Source organism: Ixodes scapularis, unplaced genomic scaffold, assembly GCF_016920785.2.
Source record: "Ixodes scapularis isolate PalLabHiFi unplaced genomic scaffold, ASM1692078v2 PGA_scaffold6__148_contigs__length_123643588, whole genome shotgun sequence".
Lineage (NCBI taxonomy): Eukaryota > Metazoa > Arthropoda > Arachnida > Ixodida > Ixodidae > Ixodes > Ixodes scapularis.
The window spans coordinates 49,209,051-49,227,296 of record NW_024609881.1 but is presented as its reverse complement, the minus strand read 5'-3'; the positions used below and the strand labels follow the sequence as shown (position 1 = coordinate 49,227,296).

General features: G+C 45.7%; 1 protein-coding gene and 1 pseudogene across 1 annotated transcript; both read right to left on the bottom strand.

Moving 5' to 3' along the window:
- Positions 1-18,246, bottom strand: part of LOC115327463 — a 77,701-nt pseudogene continuing 59,455 nt past the window's right edge.
- Positions 13,945-17,424, bottom strand: LOC120845183. The gene is made up of 2 exons (XM_040216991.3): positions 17,013-17,424; positions 13,945-16,847 (listed from the first exon to the last, which is right to left on the bottom strand). The coding sequence occupies exons 1-2, from the start codon at positions 17,163-17,165 to the stop codon at positions 14,115-14,117; spliced, it is 2,886 nt and encodes a 961-aa protein (XP_040072925.3). The 5' UTR covers positions 17,166-17,424; the 3' UTR covers positions 13,945-14,114.

The following is an 18,246-nucleotide window of genomic DNA, read 5'->3' as shown; positions in this document are numbered from 1 at the left end:
GAGAGCTTGAAACAAGAGCTAGAGCATGCCCAAATGTACATTCAGGTGCGGAACACAGAGTAACTGTTCTGAAAAAAATTAAACGTCTCATATTCATCGCCATAGCCTCTAGATCAGAGCTGGAGAAAAATCATAACTACTCCTCAATACATTAGAGAGTTGACAGATAATGGCATTTGGACTAGAGGCTCCAGAGCAAGGCCAAATAGTCTGGCTCTGTGTGCACAGTTTATGTGGCCAACAAATCTGGGATTCCGATTAAAGTTTCTCGGATATTGCTGGTACTTGAAAAGCCGACTTGGTTCAGACATGACGCAAATGCACTTAAGACCATTCAGAAAATGGTGTGGGACGCTGCTGGTATTTTTTAGGTTCATTGCGCATAAGTGATTTAGAGTGGCGAGCTTACGTATTAATCCGAGCAAAGGCTTTGGGACCTATGTTGCACTCGGGTATATGTGTACTTCGATTAAAATGGCATAAAGTTCTGCATGAGTTAAATGATTACACATGGGGCAGGCTCAACTTACAGGTCAACTGCAAGGCATTCCACACGTGTGCATCTGGTTCTGGCAGATAAACATCTATTCTGAGCAAAGCTTTTGGGACATTGTTTCCAGTTATATGGTTCTTAAACACTGTGTGTTCGGTAATGGCGGATAAGACTGGCATTATGAGGAAAGGCTTGGGGGCACTGCTTGCACTTAAATGGCTTTTCACGAGTGTGCAAATGATTATGCCTTTGCAGATGGGAATTTCGAGCAAAGGCTTTGGGGCACTGCTTGCACTTAAATGGCTTTTCACCAGTGTGCGTTTTATTATGATTTCTAAGACAGGAATATTGAGCAAAGTCTTTGGGGCACTGCTTGCACTTAAATGGCCTTTCACCTGTATGCGTTCGATTATGGTTTTGCAGATGGGAATCTTGAGCAAAGGCTTGGGGGCACTGCTTGCACTTAAATGGCTTTTCACCAATGTGCGTTCGATTATGAATTCTCAGATGGCAAATTTGAGCAAAGGCTAGGGGGCAATGCTTGCACTTAAATCGTTTTTCATCAATGTGTATCCGATTATGCTTTATCAGATTAGAATTTCGAGCAAAAGCAATGGGGCACTGCTTGCACTTGAATGGCTTTTCACCAGTATGTGTTCGATTATGACGGGTCAGAAGGGAATTATAAGCAAACTCTTGGGGGCAAAGCTTGCACTTAAATGGCGTCTCAATCTTGTACTTTCGAGTGTTGCCGAGCACTTGGGACTTAGAGCCAGACATGGAAGGATGCTGGCACTTAAATTGTTCATCACCATGGGCAGCCAGGTGGTTCACAATTGCATGCTGATCTCTGGTGGCATAGGTGCAGGAACAGCATCCGAACCAGATGTCTTCGGTGAGTTTCAGTGGGTAGTTGGTTTCCCCCAACAGCGTGGCTCCATCACCTAAAAGAAAGGCCATATGTATTGACACACAAGGAAAGCACAACAAAGATAGTCACTTAGTTTGGAAAAAACGTAATCATTAACACAGTTTTGCTGCAGCTGTACAGTTTAATATTTTGCTGCACTTTTGAAATTCGATTCACGGACGCACTCGGATGCAACTGGCTCCATTAAAGGGACACTGACACGCCACAAATCTATTTTGAATTTTTTGTCAGGCAAGCCATTCTGGTGTCAAAAGACTACCCAATTATATTCTGCTACAGCGTCAAATATATTTTTAATAAACTCGAAATATGCAACTGCTCAAAACCGAAACTGAACTGGGGCGGAAGAAGAAATATAGTGAAGGTTACCAAAAGTAAAATGGCTGTGCGACTTTTTTTTGCAATCAAAGTTTTTGCAGTTTTTACTGACACAAAAATAGATATAATAGTTTTCGTCTATTTTTAGTATTCAGTGTGTGCCTTCGGTGAACAATGATTTCGATTATCTTTGGTGGTTGTTTCGAAACCATAGAAAACGGGACGTGACCACGGAGAACAGAGTGAGCGTGACTCAAGCTGGCCGTTCTCGATCGGTGGTTTTCGGGTGGAAAGAAAACAAATTTCAAATAGCAAATTTTGTTCTAAGTAGTTGGGCTCTCATATGTCATGTACAAATAAAAACCACAAATGCCCTGTCAGTGTCTTTTTATGGGGATCCCTAATCTCGAAAAGTAGAAATCCTAGAAAACAAAATTCATCAATTTCTTATTCTATTTTTATTTCTAAATCACACTTTAAATATCTTCTAATTTTGGAAAGTTTTTCTGTTTTCTAAAAGGTTACTCCTTTTCTTTTTTTTTTTTGTAACAGGAAAATGTTTTTAATACAGTACCCTTGGATTTAGAATCGAGATCTCAATAATTTTGAAGGGCTGGATACCTCATTATTCAGAGGGCGGAAAAAAACAAAATTTCTGGAGATTGTTAGAGACGACGTTTTCTGATTGGCAATTACTTTGATTATGGCAAGTCAGATCGAAAGTCTTTCTTCAAGTTATCAGTAAAAAGATGTCAACATGTGATGCAGTCATGTCTCGTTAATATGGACGCCCGCCATATTTCCGGCGAGATGTTTCGGTGTCGCCATCTAGCGCAAGCCCGGCACAACCCAAAATGAGGACTCTGCCGACGCTCCCGGCGTGACGTCTCAGCTGAATGGGCTTTCGTTCAGCCTCGCTGGTAACGCTTCGTTTTCTCTGCTTATATATATATATTGTATATATATATATTGTATATATGTTGTATATTCAATATATATATATATGTATATTCAATATATATATATATATATGTATATATATATATATATGTTGCATATTCAATAACGTGGCTCTTGATTCTCGCAGATGATGATGATACCGTGTCTCTAAAGCTCATAAACAAAGAATACTACTACAGGTACACGGGGCGAGACAAACAGTGGGAGGATTTCTGGAGCACAAACGAGCACATACCACGTGACACTAAGCGTCGTACCGCGTTCCACGCGGCGGCGTGTGTTTCCAGAACACCTCCGATTGGATACATTTCGTTTCTTGTGCATTAATAAGACAGGTAGGAAACGCCAGAAAGCCAAGGTGGAGTAGTGTAGTGGTTAGCACACCCGACCGGACATTGGGAGGCCCAGAGTTCAAATCCTGGCTCCGCCAATTTTTGGCTTTCGGCGGGTTCCTGAAAACTTGGATTCTTTAATTCAATGATGTACAGGGGGAACAGCGCACCCGCAGAACAGTCATTCAAATCAACATACACACAAAAGAAAGAAACACTTACTCAGCGCTGACTGACAACTCTCTATATTTACACTTTTTCTTCTTCTATTTGTGCTATATGCAAGGGCCAGGGAGAATAACTGGTCTTTTTTTCTTTTCTTTCGATATGATGCTAAATAGTGAACTGAATTGAAATTAATGTAAAGCTAGGTAGTCTAATTCTTTTTGTGACAAGGTTAAAGACGGAGTACTAACGCATGTGCCGTTATGTTTCGCAATGTTCTCTGCCTCGATCATTTCTCGCGTGAGCTTGTTATGATGCTTGCCAAGCACGCCGCAGTTACTCAGCTGCAGTGAGCACCCACAGTCACGGCAGTGAATCCCTAGATGACCGGAGCTTTTGTTGGTGAATGTGTTGTTATGCTCTCGAAGGCGATCGTTCAGACACCTTCCGGTTTGACCTATGTACAGCTTTCCACAAGAGAGCGGAAAGGAGTAGACCACCTTTTCTGCACAAGGGACAAAGGTGTTCTTGTGCTTCTTTTTGCAGCCAACTGTTGTTATTGGTGGAGTATTTACCTTCTTGCATAAGCTGTGAAGTTTATTAGGAGCTGAGAAGATGACTTCCAAGTTTACCCGGTTAGCTATTTTCTTCAGTCCGTGAGAAAAATTATGAATATATGGCACAATGATGGGCTTCTTTGTTTTGTCTCTTTGCTTTTGTTGTGTGCATAGGTCTTGCCTGCTTTCGTCGATGAGCTTTTCGGACACTGATGTTAATAACGAGTTTGGGTATCCTGCGCGCTTTAGTCTTGAGACTTGCCCGTCAAAGCTCGCTGGAATGGAATGCGAGCAGGAATTTTTGAGTGAGTTTTTGAGGCATAACCGCACGATGCTTCTTTTAACGAGTTTTGAATGGGCCGAACTGAATGGTAAGAGCGGTTTTTTTCCCCCTGGGCTCATACGACCAGCATAAATGGTAGGGTAACATGAAGAGTCTGAGATCTAGGAATCTTAAAGAGCGCTCGTTTGGAAGTTCATGAGTAATTTCCAAAGGACTGATGCAGATTTTAAAACTGTCGAGGACGTCAGCAACCATGCTGGTGAAGTTGCGATCGTCTGAAGCTAGAACAATTAAATAATCGTCGACGTACCGGAACACTCTTATAACTTTGGAGCTGTCTAATGATTCTTTTATCTTCCTGTCGTTGTGCGCTAGATAGATTATTTAATTGTTCTAGCTTCAGACGATCGCAACTTCACCAGCATGGTTGCTGACGTCCTCGGCAGTTTTAAAATCTGCATGAGTCCTTTGGAAATTACCCATGAACTTCCAAACGAGCGCTCCTTAAGATTCCTAGATCTCAGACTCTTCATGTTACCCTACCATTTATGCTGGTCGTATGAGCCCAGGGGGAAAAAACCGCTCTTACCATTCGGTTCGGCCCATTCAAAACTCGTTAAAAGAAGCATCGTGCGGTTATGCCTCAAAAACTCACTCAAAAAATCCTGCTCGCATTCCATTCCAGCGAGCTTTGACGGGCAAGTCTCAAGACTAAAGCGCGCAGGATACCCAAACTCGTTATTAACATCAGTGGCCGAAAAGCTCATCAACGAAAGCAGGCGAGACCTATGCACACAACAAAAGCAAAGAGACAAAACAAAGAAGCCCATCATTGTGCCATATATTCATAATTTTTCTCACGGACTGAAGAAAATAGCTAACCGGGTAAGCTTGGAAGTCATCTTCTCAGCTCCTAACAAACTTCACAGCTTATGCAAGAAGGTAAATACTCCACCAATAACGACAGTTGGCTGCAAAAAGAAGCACAAGAATACCTTTGTCCCTTGTGCAGAAAAGGTGGTCTACTCCTTTCCGCTCTCTTGTGGAAAGCTGTACATAGGTCAAACCGGAAGGTGTCTGAACGATCGCCTTCGAGAGCATAAGAACACATTCACCAACAAAAGCTCCGGTCATCTAGGGATTCACTGCCGTGACTGTGGGTGCTCAGTGCAGCTGAGTAACTGCGGCGTGCTTGGCAAGCATCATAACAAGCTCACGAGAGAAATTATCGAGGCAGAGAACATTGCGAAACATAACGGCACATGCGTTAGTACTCCGTCTTTAACCTTGTCACAAAAAGAATTAGACTACCTAGCTTTACATTAATTTCAATTCAGTTCACTATTTAGCATCATATCGAAAGAAAAGAAAAAAAGACCAGTTATTCTCCCTGGCCCTTGCATATAGCACAAATAAAAGAAGAAAAAGTGTAAATATAAAAAAAAAAAAAAAAAAATTGGGTTGTGTGTGTGTTTATACAGCCTAGAACTTGGTCTGCCTCACAGGGGCGACGAGTCTCCCAGCTGTATATGAGAAATTTAGTCAGTGCGGTACAGCCGCTAGCCTGGGGTCTTTAACGTGCATCACGCAGTAGTGATACACGACCGCACGCCGGTACGATGCTCATCCAGATCGAAATGGGCAGGGGTGGGACTCGAACCCAGGATCCCTGGGTTCTGCAGCGCGAGCTTTCGCTCCACGTGCTTCGAGCTGGTGTGCGCTAGACCACTCGGCCACCGATCCCCCCTAAGTGTAAATATAGAGAGTTGTCAGTCAGCGCTGAGTAACTGTTTCTTTTTTTTGTGTGTATGTTGATTTGAATGACTGTTCTGCGGGTGCGCTGTTCCCCCTGTACATCATGAGCAACCAACTCGCCCGAACCTCTGTGTTAATAAAGTTGACTAGTTATATGATATAATAAATTGAACCAGTCTCCGACTGACAAAACATGAAACTACTCCAGTGCAATGCGAAACTGTACACAAGAAAAAGGTGCAGTACGGCAAGTGGGTGCTTTTTCTTTTGCCTTTCAGAACGTCCTACAAAGCTGTTGCACGTCTCGCTTTGCCTTCGGCAAGTAATGAATGTCCACTGTCAATGTCTCCAAAGAAACCTTGAGACATCCCACAAGTGTACAGTGCTGCAGGCATTGCCAAGCAATTAAAAGAAAAAAACGCTTGCCACCGTTTTACTCGTTCCCGACGTGCCAGACTTTCGTCAAAAGTTAGCAAACGTAAAGCAATGGATTGCAAGCGCCCCGGCTGGTGCCTCTGTCGTGCAATCATGTTCGCATGCACCTGAGGGCAACTTCGGTAGCTTGCAGTTGCACGCACTTCGTCGTGCGAGCAGAGACGGCTGTTCGACCAAAATCAAAACCATGCCACTCCGCTCCGTCGCCAACTGTTTCCCAAAACTGTATGCAAAATGTAACGGTCCAACATACAGAAAAAAAAAAACAGAAAAAAAAACAGTCTATCGGTGCGTGCTTGCCAGGCCGGCAGGCGAAGTACAAGCTAGACACACATAAAAAAAGAACCTGCGTATCGATGGAAGACATTGCGATTCAGGGTCAAAAAGTTCTTGGAGCGCTTTGTGTGCGGGTTCAGCGTGCAGACATTGCCTTTTTCGCTTTAGCTCGCTTCTCTTCACCGACTCTCTTTTGTGGCAAACGATTTCACGTACAAGGGTCCCTCTCAAAAGAAAGCCCACCAAGAGAAACCTAAATAATCAATACTTCGACACCGCAGTCTTTAATTTAAAGAGGGATTTTTGTAGTAGCGAATGATTTAAACAAGAACAGGAATGTTGATGAGCTTGAGGCAGTCCTTACGTTTCAGTTTACAAAGCGCCATATCTGCAGCGACGTGGGGATGGCAACACCCGACGTCATGCAACCACGGTGACTGGTAGGCAGGGACCAAATATGGTTTTCCCACGGCCGTTGCTTTCAGGAGAAGTGCTTCAGCTCACAAAGTAACTCCCGCCACGCAAAAAACGTGGTTTCATTTCACAACGCGACGGCATGGCTCACGCTCGGCACGCTAGCGTCGGTGCGTCCGCACACGCTTGCATATATCTTTACAAAACACTAAAAAAGACCCGAGACGACGAAAGTGTGAAACGAGAGACGGCGGAAAAAACCATACAAGACGATTGATGCAAGTTACTTTGTGTCGGGCAGCCGCTTGCACCTCTCAGCTCACGGTACTCAGTTTAGTTTCGGTTCTGAAAGGAGACCGAAATTAGTCCTTTGGCGCAGGCTCGGCGCAGATTACCCATATTTCGGCAACATATAGCAGGATGTATCAAGGTTAGCCGCTTGGCATATGTTTGGCGCAATTGGCGCAGCAATCACAGCACTGCATTCGTCGAGGACGATTACAAATATCGCGTCTGGCAGGTCTTCTCCCAGGCTTCAATGCTGCTAACTGGAGTGCTTTTAATTTAGTGTCCTGGGCAAAGCATGGTCAAGACGCTCATATTTAGCTCGCTAATGTTTTAAATTCACTTTTTTTTCTTTCAGACTTCAGTTGACAGTTTCAGGAAAATTTCTTGCGCCACTTCCTTGGAGGACAATCAATGGCACCATTGTCCGGGTTTTCTCCTTTGAGATAAACTTACTAATTCTCTATTTCTACTGTTGTATCTTTAAAAAAATCAGGGGTAGTCTAGTTGCACCCATTTGCTTTTATGCAAATCCTTGACTTTATCAAGCTTAATAAAATCAGACGCACCATGTTTATATTCTTGGAAATTACAGTGAACATGTGAATGCTCCCAGAATACAAAGTGTGGTTGACTATGAGTCCTTAGAGGATTCATGTAAAATGAAACGTTGTATTCTGAAGAGGCAAAAAAGCCTAACGCGATTAAAAAAAGACAAAAAAAAAAACGAAATCAAACAGTACACACATTAAAAATTAAAAAAAGAAACATAAGCAAGCTTCTACTGAAAATCGTTTTCTAAAATTATCTTTATCACCAGGTCATTTTGTTAAGATCGTGCATTTAAACTAATACATCACCTGATCGACAGCTAACACTTCAATGACAGCCATTTGAGACATTGCACAGATGTGGATGTGATGTGATGAACATCATGACAATATGATTTAAAGAAAAATAAAACAGGTTTAAATACCCTCCTCCTCTCCTGCTCGCCTCCCTTTTAGAAAAAATATTTCCGCAAAATTTGGCGAAAAAAAATTTCCCCGCTAAATTTAGCGGAAATATTATCCCGCTAAGTTTAGCGAAAACATTTCCCCGCTAAAATGAGTGGGAAAATTTCCCCGCTAAGTTTAGCAGAAAAAATTTCCGCACTAAATTTAGCGGAAAATTTTCTCGCGGAAAAAGAAATTCACGCTAAATTGCGCGGAAACTTTTCCCCGCGGTTACGCCTAAGCCAGAAACAAGCGCCTAAAAACTGCGCTCTAAAAAAAAAAAAAAAGATGTGGGTTTATTTATGTCTGACATGCGGGTGAAGAAAATATTTTTGAATTCCAATTATAGTTCCGACAATAAAACGCAACAAACCCTGGGATCACAGCCAGTATTTTAGGACGTTATATATTTTGCCTTGACCATAAGCCGTCTAGACTAATTCACCCTGGTAGTACAGAGCATAAATGTTCAGCAAAGCACCTTTCATTACAAAGAAGAAAAAAGATGATCCCAATAGCGTCTACATGTAGGCGGAATAGTAAACCATTTAGCATAAGTTACTTCTTTTTTTTCTCGATCCCAACACTGCGCCGCAGCTACTACACAGTAAGAAAGGTAAGACTCGCTCGACTGTGGGATCCTCGGGACCTGATTTCTTGAGGGCACAGGAGCGCCATTTCGTTTCGGACAACAACAAGAGGACTGTTCATTCTCTCAACTGTGCAGCGCGACATGTGACACGGCCGACACGAAGACAGACATTCAGATGTGGGGGAAGAGGAAAGGCGGATTATCGGATTATCGCTGGCGCCGAGCCCCACCAGTGGAATCTGTACGAAGGACGAAACAGACACTTGCGAAGGAAATCAAAACATAATAAAAGATACAACACCATTAGTCGTGAAAGCGCCTGATAAGTGGTTCAAGCACACCATCGAGCTCGCCCACACCATTTTGCGCTGTTTTATTTTCATCTCTACTTCCCCAGTCATTTTTCTCTCGGATATGGATGGAAAATTTACCTTTTTTGGTCGCGTGTGTTGTGCCACCGATGATGGAACAATAACGAACCACCGCGGCGCGCCCGAAAGCAAGCGATCACGCCGTACCGCCATGGCGCGCGCGACGTAAACAAACCCGGCATTCTCACATTCAGGGTATCACGTGACATTCACATGCTGCTCAGTGGCTCCCCTTGCGTGGTTATCGCCGCGAATAGACACAATTTTGGGTACAAATCCCTCCCCATGCAACTCTGCCTCGTGAATATTAAAACCCGCTGTCCAAACTATGCACAGCTAGTTTTGGGAACAAACCGGATAAATACGTGCAGGTTTGTTTCATTAATACGAACACCAAAAAGGGTCCACTAATAAAAAAAAAAAAAAGCTTAGTTAAGATTTTTGGTTACAGAGTTCACCAAGAGCTTCACTACAGTCTGCTGTTGGTTGTGCTTTCTTCGAAAAGCACAGGAACTTGGCACCGATCAATGGCTCGATTTGTCGGGGCTTTCCAGCCAAATGAGTAACCTTTCCTTCTCTCCTTCCGTTACGATGTTCTTCAGGTTTGGCATCTGTGGCCGCTTTTCTAGCTTAGCTGGCCTCTTCCGTCTATGCACATTTACGGTCAGCCACGTTTTTGCTGAAAATCAGTCCGGTAACCGTGGGCACACATTGGCAAGGCGATAATTCCAGAGGGAGCACTTAGATGGAATAGGCCAGGACAGGAGTCTTAAAGGACGCATGCAAAGGAAGAAAACATTTTCTTTTAGCGTCCTGGTTGGGAAATGGAAGTCATAACACGAATTTAAAACGAAAAAAAAAAAAATAGAGCGATATATACTAATTTGTAGTTGACGGCCGCGGGTGCCGCAGAAAAGGGGCCGCTATTTGTCACGTGGTGCTGCGCTTTCTCGGACGCTTCCTATAGCCTCTAAAAGTAACTTATTCATCTTCGTTTGAATTATATAAAAAAAAAAAAAAAAAATGTTTAATAAGTAACTTTTAGTGTCCAAAGGAAACTCCTCAAAAAGCGCAAGCAGACGTGATAGACCTGTGCGCCGGTCAGACGACGGCGGTGGCACCCCGAAGCAGACGAACTTGTGCGACGGCGGCGACAGCGGCGTGGAGAAACGCGTTGACCCGGCGTCGACTCGCAAGTCGCAACACGCTCAGCGTTTGGCGGTGGCGTGACTTTTGCGGCAACGGCGACGCAGAGCGGCGGCGCACAGGCCTAAAGGTTCATACGCACATTTGCGTTTGAACGCGTTTGAGTGCGTTGCGGAGTCCTTGCGGCCAGGCGCGGTCGCTTGCGGAGCGACGCGAGCCTTCCCGCAAGGCTCGGTAGCGCGACGCAAGCGAGTAGAGACTCGCTCAACTTTGCGAAGCGTTGCGGTGCGTTCGGGTGCGTTCGACCAATCAGAAGCCGAAAGAAGAGGGGGTGACGCGTTCGCACGCCCCACCCGGCCGACTCGGCGAGACGTATGCGGTTTGCCGGTCGCAGTGCTTGCTTTTTCGTTTTGGGGAGCGGTGGGGACTGTATTTTCCAAGGCTGCGATGGTTGAAGCTTGACAAAACGTCGAGGAAGCCGGCGAGATTGTCCCAAGATCGAACACTTCGACGCTGTCGCCGTGCGCCGCCATGTTGCCTTGGATTTCGCTTACTATTGGTGAGCCACTAGCGACGATAGCCAACACTAGAGTAGCTGTATATGCTCCGCTTGCGGAGCATAGACTCTGCAAGCAGAGCCTATACAGTTACTCTAGCCAACACCACCTAGACAGAAGGCCTCCGCATGGTTTCCTCTTCCTCTATGAAACGTCATCACAGTCAGATCGCACTCGGTCGGCTATTGGACCCGAGTCCGACCTTCGACGCGCTGATTGGCCACGAGCCGCAGCCGAACACTGACGCAGCACTCGTGCCCAATCTCTCGCCTCGATCGATCTGACTATGATGACGCGTGTGGAGGCCTTCTGTCTATGCGGTGTTGCGATAGCGCGTTCTAGTTGGCTCTTGACTGCGGTTGACTGCGTGTCAACGCAACTGTGCGTACAAGTTTGGCGCAAGCGGTCTTCGCAACGCAACGCGTCCGCTTGCCGCTACAGAACGCACCGCGCTCAAACGCGAATGTGCGTATGGGCCTTAACACGTGACCAGCGGCGACTCCCGCAGGCGCCAACTACAACTTCGTTTTGCGCCATAAATATAGGTCTAAAATATTTTTCCCCGTTGTCAATTCGTTTAATATTCTTTTTCCATCTAAACTGCTTTCTAAAAAAAAAACTTTTTTTCCTTTGCTATGATGACGCGTGTGGAGGCCTTCTGTCTATGCGGTGTTGCGATAGCGCGTTCTAATTGGCTCTTGACTGCGGTTGACTGCGTGTCAACGCAACTGTGCGTACAAGTTTGGCGCAAGCGGTCTTCGCAACGCAACGCGTCCGCTTGCCGCTACAGAACGCACCGCGCTCAAACGCGAATGTGCGTATGGGCCTTAACACGTGACCAGCGGCGACTCCCGCAGGCGCCAACTACAACTTCGTTTTGCGCCATAAATATAGGTCTAAAATATTTTTCCCCGTTGTCAATTCGTTTAATATTCTTTTTCCATCTAAACTGCTTTCTAAAAAAAAAACTTTTTTTCCTTTGCTATGATGACGCGTGTGGAGGCCTTCTGTCTATGCGGTGTTGCGATAGCGCGTTCTAGTTGGCTCTTGACTGCGGTTGACTGCGTGTCAACGCAACTGTGCGTACAAGTTTGGCGCAAGCGGTCTTCGCAACGCAACGCGTCCGCTTGCCGCTACAGAACGCACCGCGCTCAAACGCGAATGTGCGTATGGGCCTTAACACGTGACCAGCGGCGACTCCCGCAGGCGCCAACTACAACTTCGTTTTGCGCCATAAATATAGGTCTAAAATATTTTTCCCCGTTGTCAATTCGTTTAATATTCTTTTTCCATCTAAACTGCTTTCTAAAAAAAAAACTTTTTTTCCTTTGCTATGATGACGCGTGTGGAGGCCTTCTGTCTATGCGGTGTTGCGATAGCGCGTTCTAGTTGGCTCTTGACTGCGGTTGACTGCGTGTCAACGCAACTGTGCGTACAAGTTTGGCGCAAGCGGTCTTCGCAACGCAACGCGTCCGCTTGCCGCTACAGAACGCACCGCGCTCAAACGCGAATGTGCGTATGGGCCTTAACACGTGACCAGCGGCGACTCCCGCAGGCGCCAACTTCAACTTCGTTTTGCGCCATAAATATAGGTCTAAAATATTTTTCTCCGTTGTCAATTCGTTTAATATTCTCTTTCCATCTAAACTGAATAAACCATACAGGGTTAAATTTGAAAATATAGATGATTGTGGGTCACGGTGTAAAGAGGAGATAAACACTTGAACATGCAATTCTAAGCGGTAATGAGTTAGTGCTCCCATTGCCAAAGGGGTGACAGACAAACGGGGGTCCTGAGTTTCGCTGGAGGTGGCAGTTTGAATTACAGTAAAGTAGAGGCAACGGAGAGGAGGTTAGAGTGCCGGTGAAAATTATATGGGGAAAAGTGATTTAAGAACAGGGGGGACACGAGAAAAATTTTGACTCCCTTCCTCGGTGGCTGTAGCCCAAGGTCTGGGCTACAGCCACGAGGACCCTGTACCCGAGTGTGTCAGGTGTTGGGGCGACGCCAACAGAAAATTGGCGACTCCCTCAACGGGGGGGAAGAGAAGGGTGGTGTGTTTTCAGTATTTTTTGCCCTATCCCTTGAAGGTCATCTCAGCAACCACCCCCACGCCCCGGGGATATTTACAGAAAAGCATTGGCCTAAAAGGGGCAGAATCACAATTTTTATGTTTTAGGTTAGGTGGCACAAGCAAATGCCTGTCATAAAGGGTACAGTCGTTGATGTCCATACTTCTATCCATCCACATTTTGACCAAATGTGTAAACATGGCATTCTTATGTAAACAAGTAAAGGTGAAACTTTCTGAACCTCAGAGAACTTCCAATTGGACCGCACTTTGTGCATGTTTCAATCAGCAAGAATGAGCAGAATGTATTCGAAGTTCTTCTTGGTGGAGAATCAGAAAGGGTATGTTGAAACATTGATAGACCATGGATTGATGAGTGTATACACGGATCAGGGGTCTCAAACATGTGGCCCGCCACTCGCTGGGACGTGGCCCGAAGTCAACCGGCTGCAAGCCCCCTTTACAATGTCTAGAGAGCTACAAATGACATACGCCATATTTCATGTCGTCGATTCACTTCCGCACGAAACATAACTCTTCTCTTATAGTTCTAACCTGCCTTGCTTTAATTTTTGCTTTCCAACTTTTTACCATGTTAATCCCCTATACGGATATCCCTCTACTATTCCCGCCATCTGAGTATATCACCATTAAAATACAAGTATTTTCTGTGATTGCTGCTACTGAGGAAAGCAGAAACTGACAAATGAAGTATATATTTTTTTGGACATGCTAAGTTCGGCTAATTTCAGAGTGAATTGTTCTATTAAAAATGCTAGCAAGTTGGCGGGGCGGCGGCATCCTAACTTGTTATCACAACAGGTAAAGGTCCAAAGTAGTCCTATAAACAAATCAAAGTTAAAGATATCACTGGAAAAACTGAGTTGGCAAAAAGCAGAAAACATGAAGTTCCTTTATAAAATCTCTGAGCCCCCCCCCCCCCTCCTTCCCTTTCCGCCTTAGGTTGGCCCTCGACCAAAGCCACCTAGAGCGGAAGGCCGGGGCTCTCCGCGCGTGACGTCACGCTAGTCGGCCTAGGCGAAGCCGAAGCGCGCCGCGGAGCAGCGCTCAAGGGTAGCAATTACTCCAGTTTTTCGGCACAAACGCGTGTTTATTGACTCGCGCGTTAGAAATCTCGAACAAAACGGTTGTCACTGTGCATGCTAGAATATCCACATCATTTTTTTGTTAACGTGGCCAGTTTTCGTTTCTTAGATTTGTTGTTCGTTTCGACAACTTTGTCGTTGAGCTTGCGGCAAAAGTTTTTTAGTAGAATGTTTGTAGAGCACCACAACAGATGTTTCAGCACGACCTCACTCGTGTGTCCTTCTTCACACACATCGAAGTCGCAATCCTCGTCGACTAGCAAGTCCAGTGTGAGCTCCGTGACCAGCTGGCGTTGGTTGCTCATCGTTAAGAAGTCCACCCGCTTCGACATTTCCTCCACGACAACGTAGTTGTGGGCGACGGCATTGACTGCGGTCATTGCTGGGTACAGAAGGCCTCCTCTGTCAATCTCTTTGATGAGATGATAGTGCTCATGGCCGGTGGCGGCTGTGATCGTGTGGTCTGTTGTCAGGGCATTTTTGCAGTTCTCGCACTTTAGCTTCTTCACCGTCGCGTACACCGCATATCCTGCCACATAGGCTAGAACGGGGACGATGTCTTTTATTTTTGAAAGGGAGTCTTCTGTTACTACTATGTTGTAGCTAGGGCGCGGCGCGTCTCGTCGTTTTTGCATTTCCTCCCATTTTTCATCTCTCTCTGTTTCAGAAGCTTTGCCAATCGGTGCAAGTGTGTTCTGCAGCCGAAGCTTGTTTTCTCCTTCATAAAGCTGTCGTATTGAGATATGGTATTGGGAACCTGCCAGCCGCCGGTACCTTCCGAAGCGGTCCTCTAAACAGTCCGTCTGAAATTTCCCGAGGAGGACGTAGGACAGGTTGAGTTCTTCGAAGCAGTCCCTGCATATTTCGAGAAGCGCGTAAGTTGACTGGTGCAGTGCGGTATGAGTTTTGTCGGTCAATTTGCAGTTGTTTGCATTTTTCTGCCATTCGTCCAACCAGTCTAAAATGTCGTAGAGAAAATCTACCTTCTCGTCGTCTGGAGCCGGGCGCACAGGTTCTTGGAACCGATCTTTCAGCCTGCTTCCTTTGCCGGGTGTCTTTACATTGACAATTTTCCACCACGTTACTATAATTTCAATGAAAGTGGCCGTCTCCTTGAAAAACTTCAGGTTGTGTTTCTCTCCAATGGCACGGAGGGCACTGGGAAGAGAGCTGTCAAATATCTGGAGAGCAAGTTTCACGTTCTGCTTCTCAATACTCGACGGGCAAAGGGATTTCCTTGACACTTTGTATCCATAGCGCAGCAGTTGGTCACATTCCAAGTCGTAGGCAGCTTTGATGGTTTTGAACGACGCACACAGCATGCGCCGCTGGCCTTCCGTGTCAGCATGAAGCTCGGGGAACCAGAAGCATTGATCGTCTTGCTTCAGCCAATTATTGCGTATGCACTTGATTATGTGTACAGTGTCGATCACAAAAAACAGCGGCCTGTTGGGATCAGACGGATGTGGGTAGCAGAACTCGTTTGAACGACGCATCGTTGTGTCAGGCGTGTCCTGGTTGCGCGTTGTTGTACCAGGCGTGTCGTGGCTGTCCATCGAGCTCATAAAGAGAGCCATAGCCTTTCGATTCACTGCATTGTTATCCGTTACGACGCACATCACTCGGTACCCGATTTTCTCAAGCCCGCAAATCACGTCTCTAAGCAACTTGTGCAGAAACTCGGCGTTGGCTCCGTGCACGCGTACGACGTGAGCGACTTCCTTAAATTGGCACTTGATGCTTTGCACCATAAACACGAACGCACTATTCGCTACTTCTGTGGAATTAAGTGCGACACCGACAATGCTACCTCCTTTATAATCAAAAAACGGTTTGATGTGGACCTCGTCCACCATCAAGGTCACATAGCGTTGGTCATCGTTCAAGTCAGAGATCCTCTTTGCCATGTAGCTGAGAAAACTTGAACTTTGCTGCTCGTTTTGAGGGCTCATTCCAAACGAGGAGCATATCGATCGGATTGTCCTAGGGTGTGGCAGAACAATGCTTTTAGAGCTACGGATGTACTGGTATGCATGAGGCGATATTGTGAAAAGAATGCATGCAAACACCATAAAATCCACTGAATAACGCCTTCGCTCTTTCTTGGAAGAAATCAGCTTCAGTTGCTCGGCGAGCAGTTGGATGACCGCTGCTTGATCTTCGCTTTGCGTCGCGGGCAGCTTGTCAAGCAGAAAACGAATCGTGGCACAGATATCGTTGTGCGAGCTTTCAGAGCTTGACTCAAGATCGTTGTCCCAATTTTCGACACTTTCGAGTAGTTCTACAACTCCCCTCTTGCTGTTTGCGATTCTTGGTATGAGCAAGTTGGAGCCCAACCTTGTGACCTGAATCTTCGCAAAATGTAGAGTTAGTGTAAGGTCAGGCTTCACGACGATCGAGTATTTTATCCAAGGGGCCTCAGTCTCAACAATGTGCACCAGAGTGAGGTGTCCATTGCCCTCAATAACATGCCAGAATGCCGATTTTACGTTTTTCAAGTGGTCGGACAAGTCCTTTATGCTGAGTATTCGATCCGCTTCTTCCTCATTGCGAAATGAATCGATCGACTCTGCAAGCGCTCTTTCCATTGCAGAAGCCTCTTGACGCAATCGCTTGCTGTCCGGGTCTTCTCTTCTCGCATGGTGCTTCGACAAATAATCTGGACAGCCAGGGAACTTCGATGGAACTGCGCCTGGGCGAAGGCGCACCCTAGACAGCGGCGCAGTCACCGTCCTCCCGGTAACTTCGTCGACGTGAGACACCTCCCGAAGAACGTCGTCGTCGGAGAAGTGACGCTCGCACACCTATAAAGATATATACCCTTCGTATAAATAATAGCGACTTACCACTAAACGCGCTACATGTCGCCGTTATCGCCTATTCCCACAACCCTTCTATTGCTAGCCCGTCCAAATGGCGCTATGCCACTACGAATGCGAGATAAACAATTGGAAATGGGAATTCCTCACCTTCGTTCTCTGGGAAACGATCAGGTTTTCTCGGGGGATGGCGTTTATCCAGGCACTCCGCAGCGCTTCATCTTTGGGGAGTCCGAACACGTGCACTTTGGGCCCCGTTTTGTAATTACCGTTACACCGAGGCACACAGCATTTGTCAGGCATGACGGAAAGAGCACTTGATCATCGCGCACAAAACGCAGAGCACTCACAAGTTGTGCGACGTTTAAAACAAGACAAACAAAGAAAACAGCCGAGACAAAACCAAGCGTCTCCGAACACGCCGAAAGAAGCCGCGGAACGTTCTGGAAAGACGCCGAAGCAAGCCGGCTCCATCTGCCGAGCCGGAACGGAACTACACCGCGGCCGAACCGTAGGCCGAGTAGCGGTGACGTAGACCCACGTGATCGCGGGAGCCCCCAGGCTTTCCTCCTCTAGGTGGCTTTGCCTCGACTCTTTAGGGATGTGTTATTTGGCCCCCACACTCAAATGAGTTTCAGGCCCCTGACCTTCACCCGAGACTCCTTCAGTCTCGGGTGAGGGGGCAAAAGGTAAAGATTCACCTGGACGAGGCCCCACCACCATACACAGAGCCCAGCAGGAAACAAAACAGAGTAGAAATTAACAATAGAACACAAGTTAAAACGAAGAAAAATTTGATCAAACAAAGTTTCACTCTGCCAAGTAGTTACAAAACAGGCCAAGAATAAACACAGTTGCCCATTTGGCCTTTAAGCCGAAAGTATATGTGTCCCTATGTAACAATGCATTCGAAACCCACCCATTTACATGGGAGGCATTTAACAAAGTTGTAGCAAATCAATTGAGTCGACTCTAAAAATTTTGTGAATGGGAAATGAGTGGGTGCACCAGCTCACATTGCCTCCTTAACTGCCGGCATGCCGAGGCTGTGAGTGTCCAAGCTGGTCAAATATATCCCACGGGCATTCAGCGAGTTGGCTGTTTTTTAAGCAACATTATGCCCTGATGTTATCTCCGTCTTTAGGAGGGCATAGTACCTCCAAACGCCATAAAGAATACATGCAGATGTTTGATGTTTAAAAAAGATTCCTACATGAGAACCGCTTCTTGTATGTGGTTGAAACTTTTACGACAAAGAGATTAATACATAATTGGTGCATTGCTGAAGACCATATTTCTAAGTATTTAGTGTATATATATATATATATATATATATATATATATATATATATATATATATATATTTAAATCGGGAAGCGACTAA

Excerpts from the sequence above, each read along its gene's own strand:
- LOC120845183 (XM_040216991.3), bottom strand. The coding sequence starts at position 17,165 with ATGCCTGACAAATGCTGTGTGCCTCGGTGTAACGGTAATTACAAAACG. Across the intron at positions 16,848-17,012 it reads TCGTTTCCCAGAGAACGAAG|GTGTGCGAGCGTCACTTCTC; the intron begins GTGAGGAATTCC and ends ATATCTTTATAG.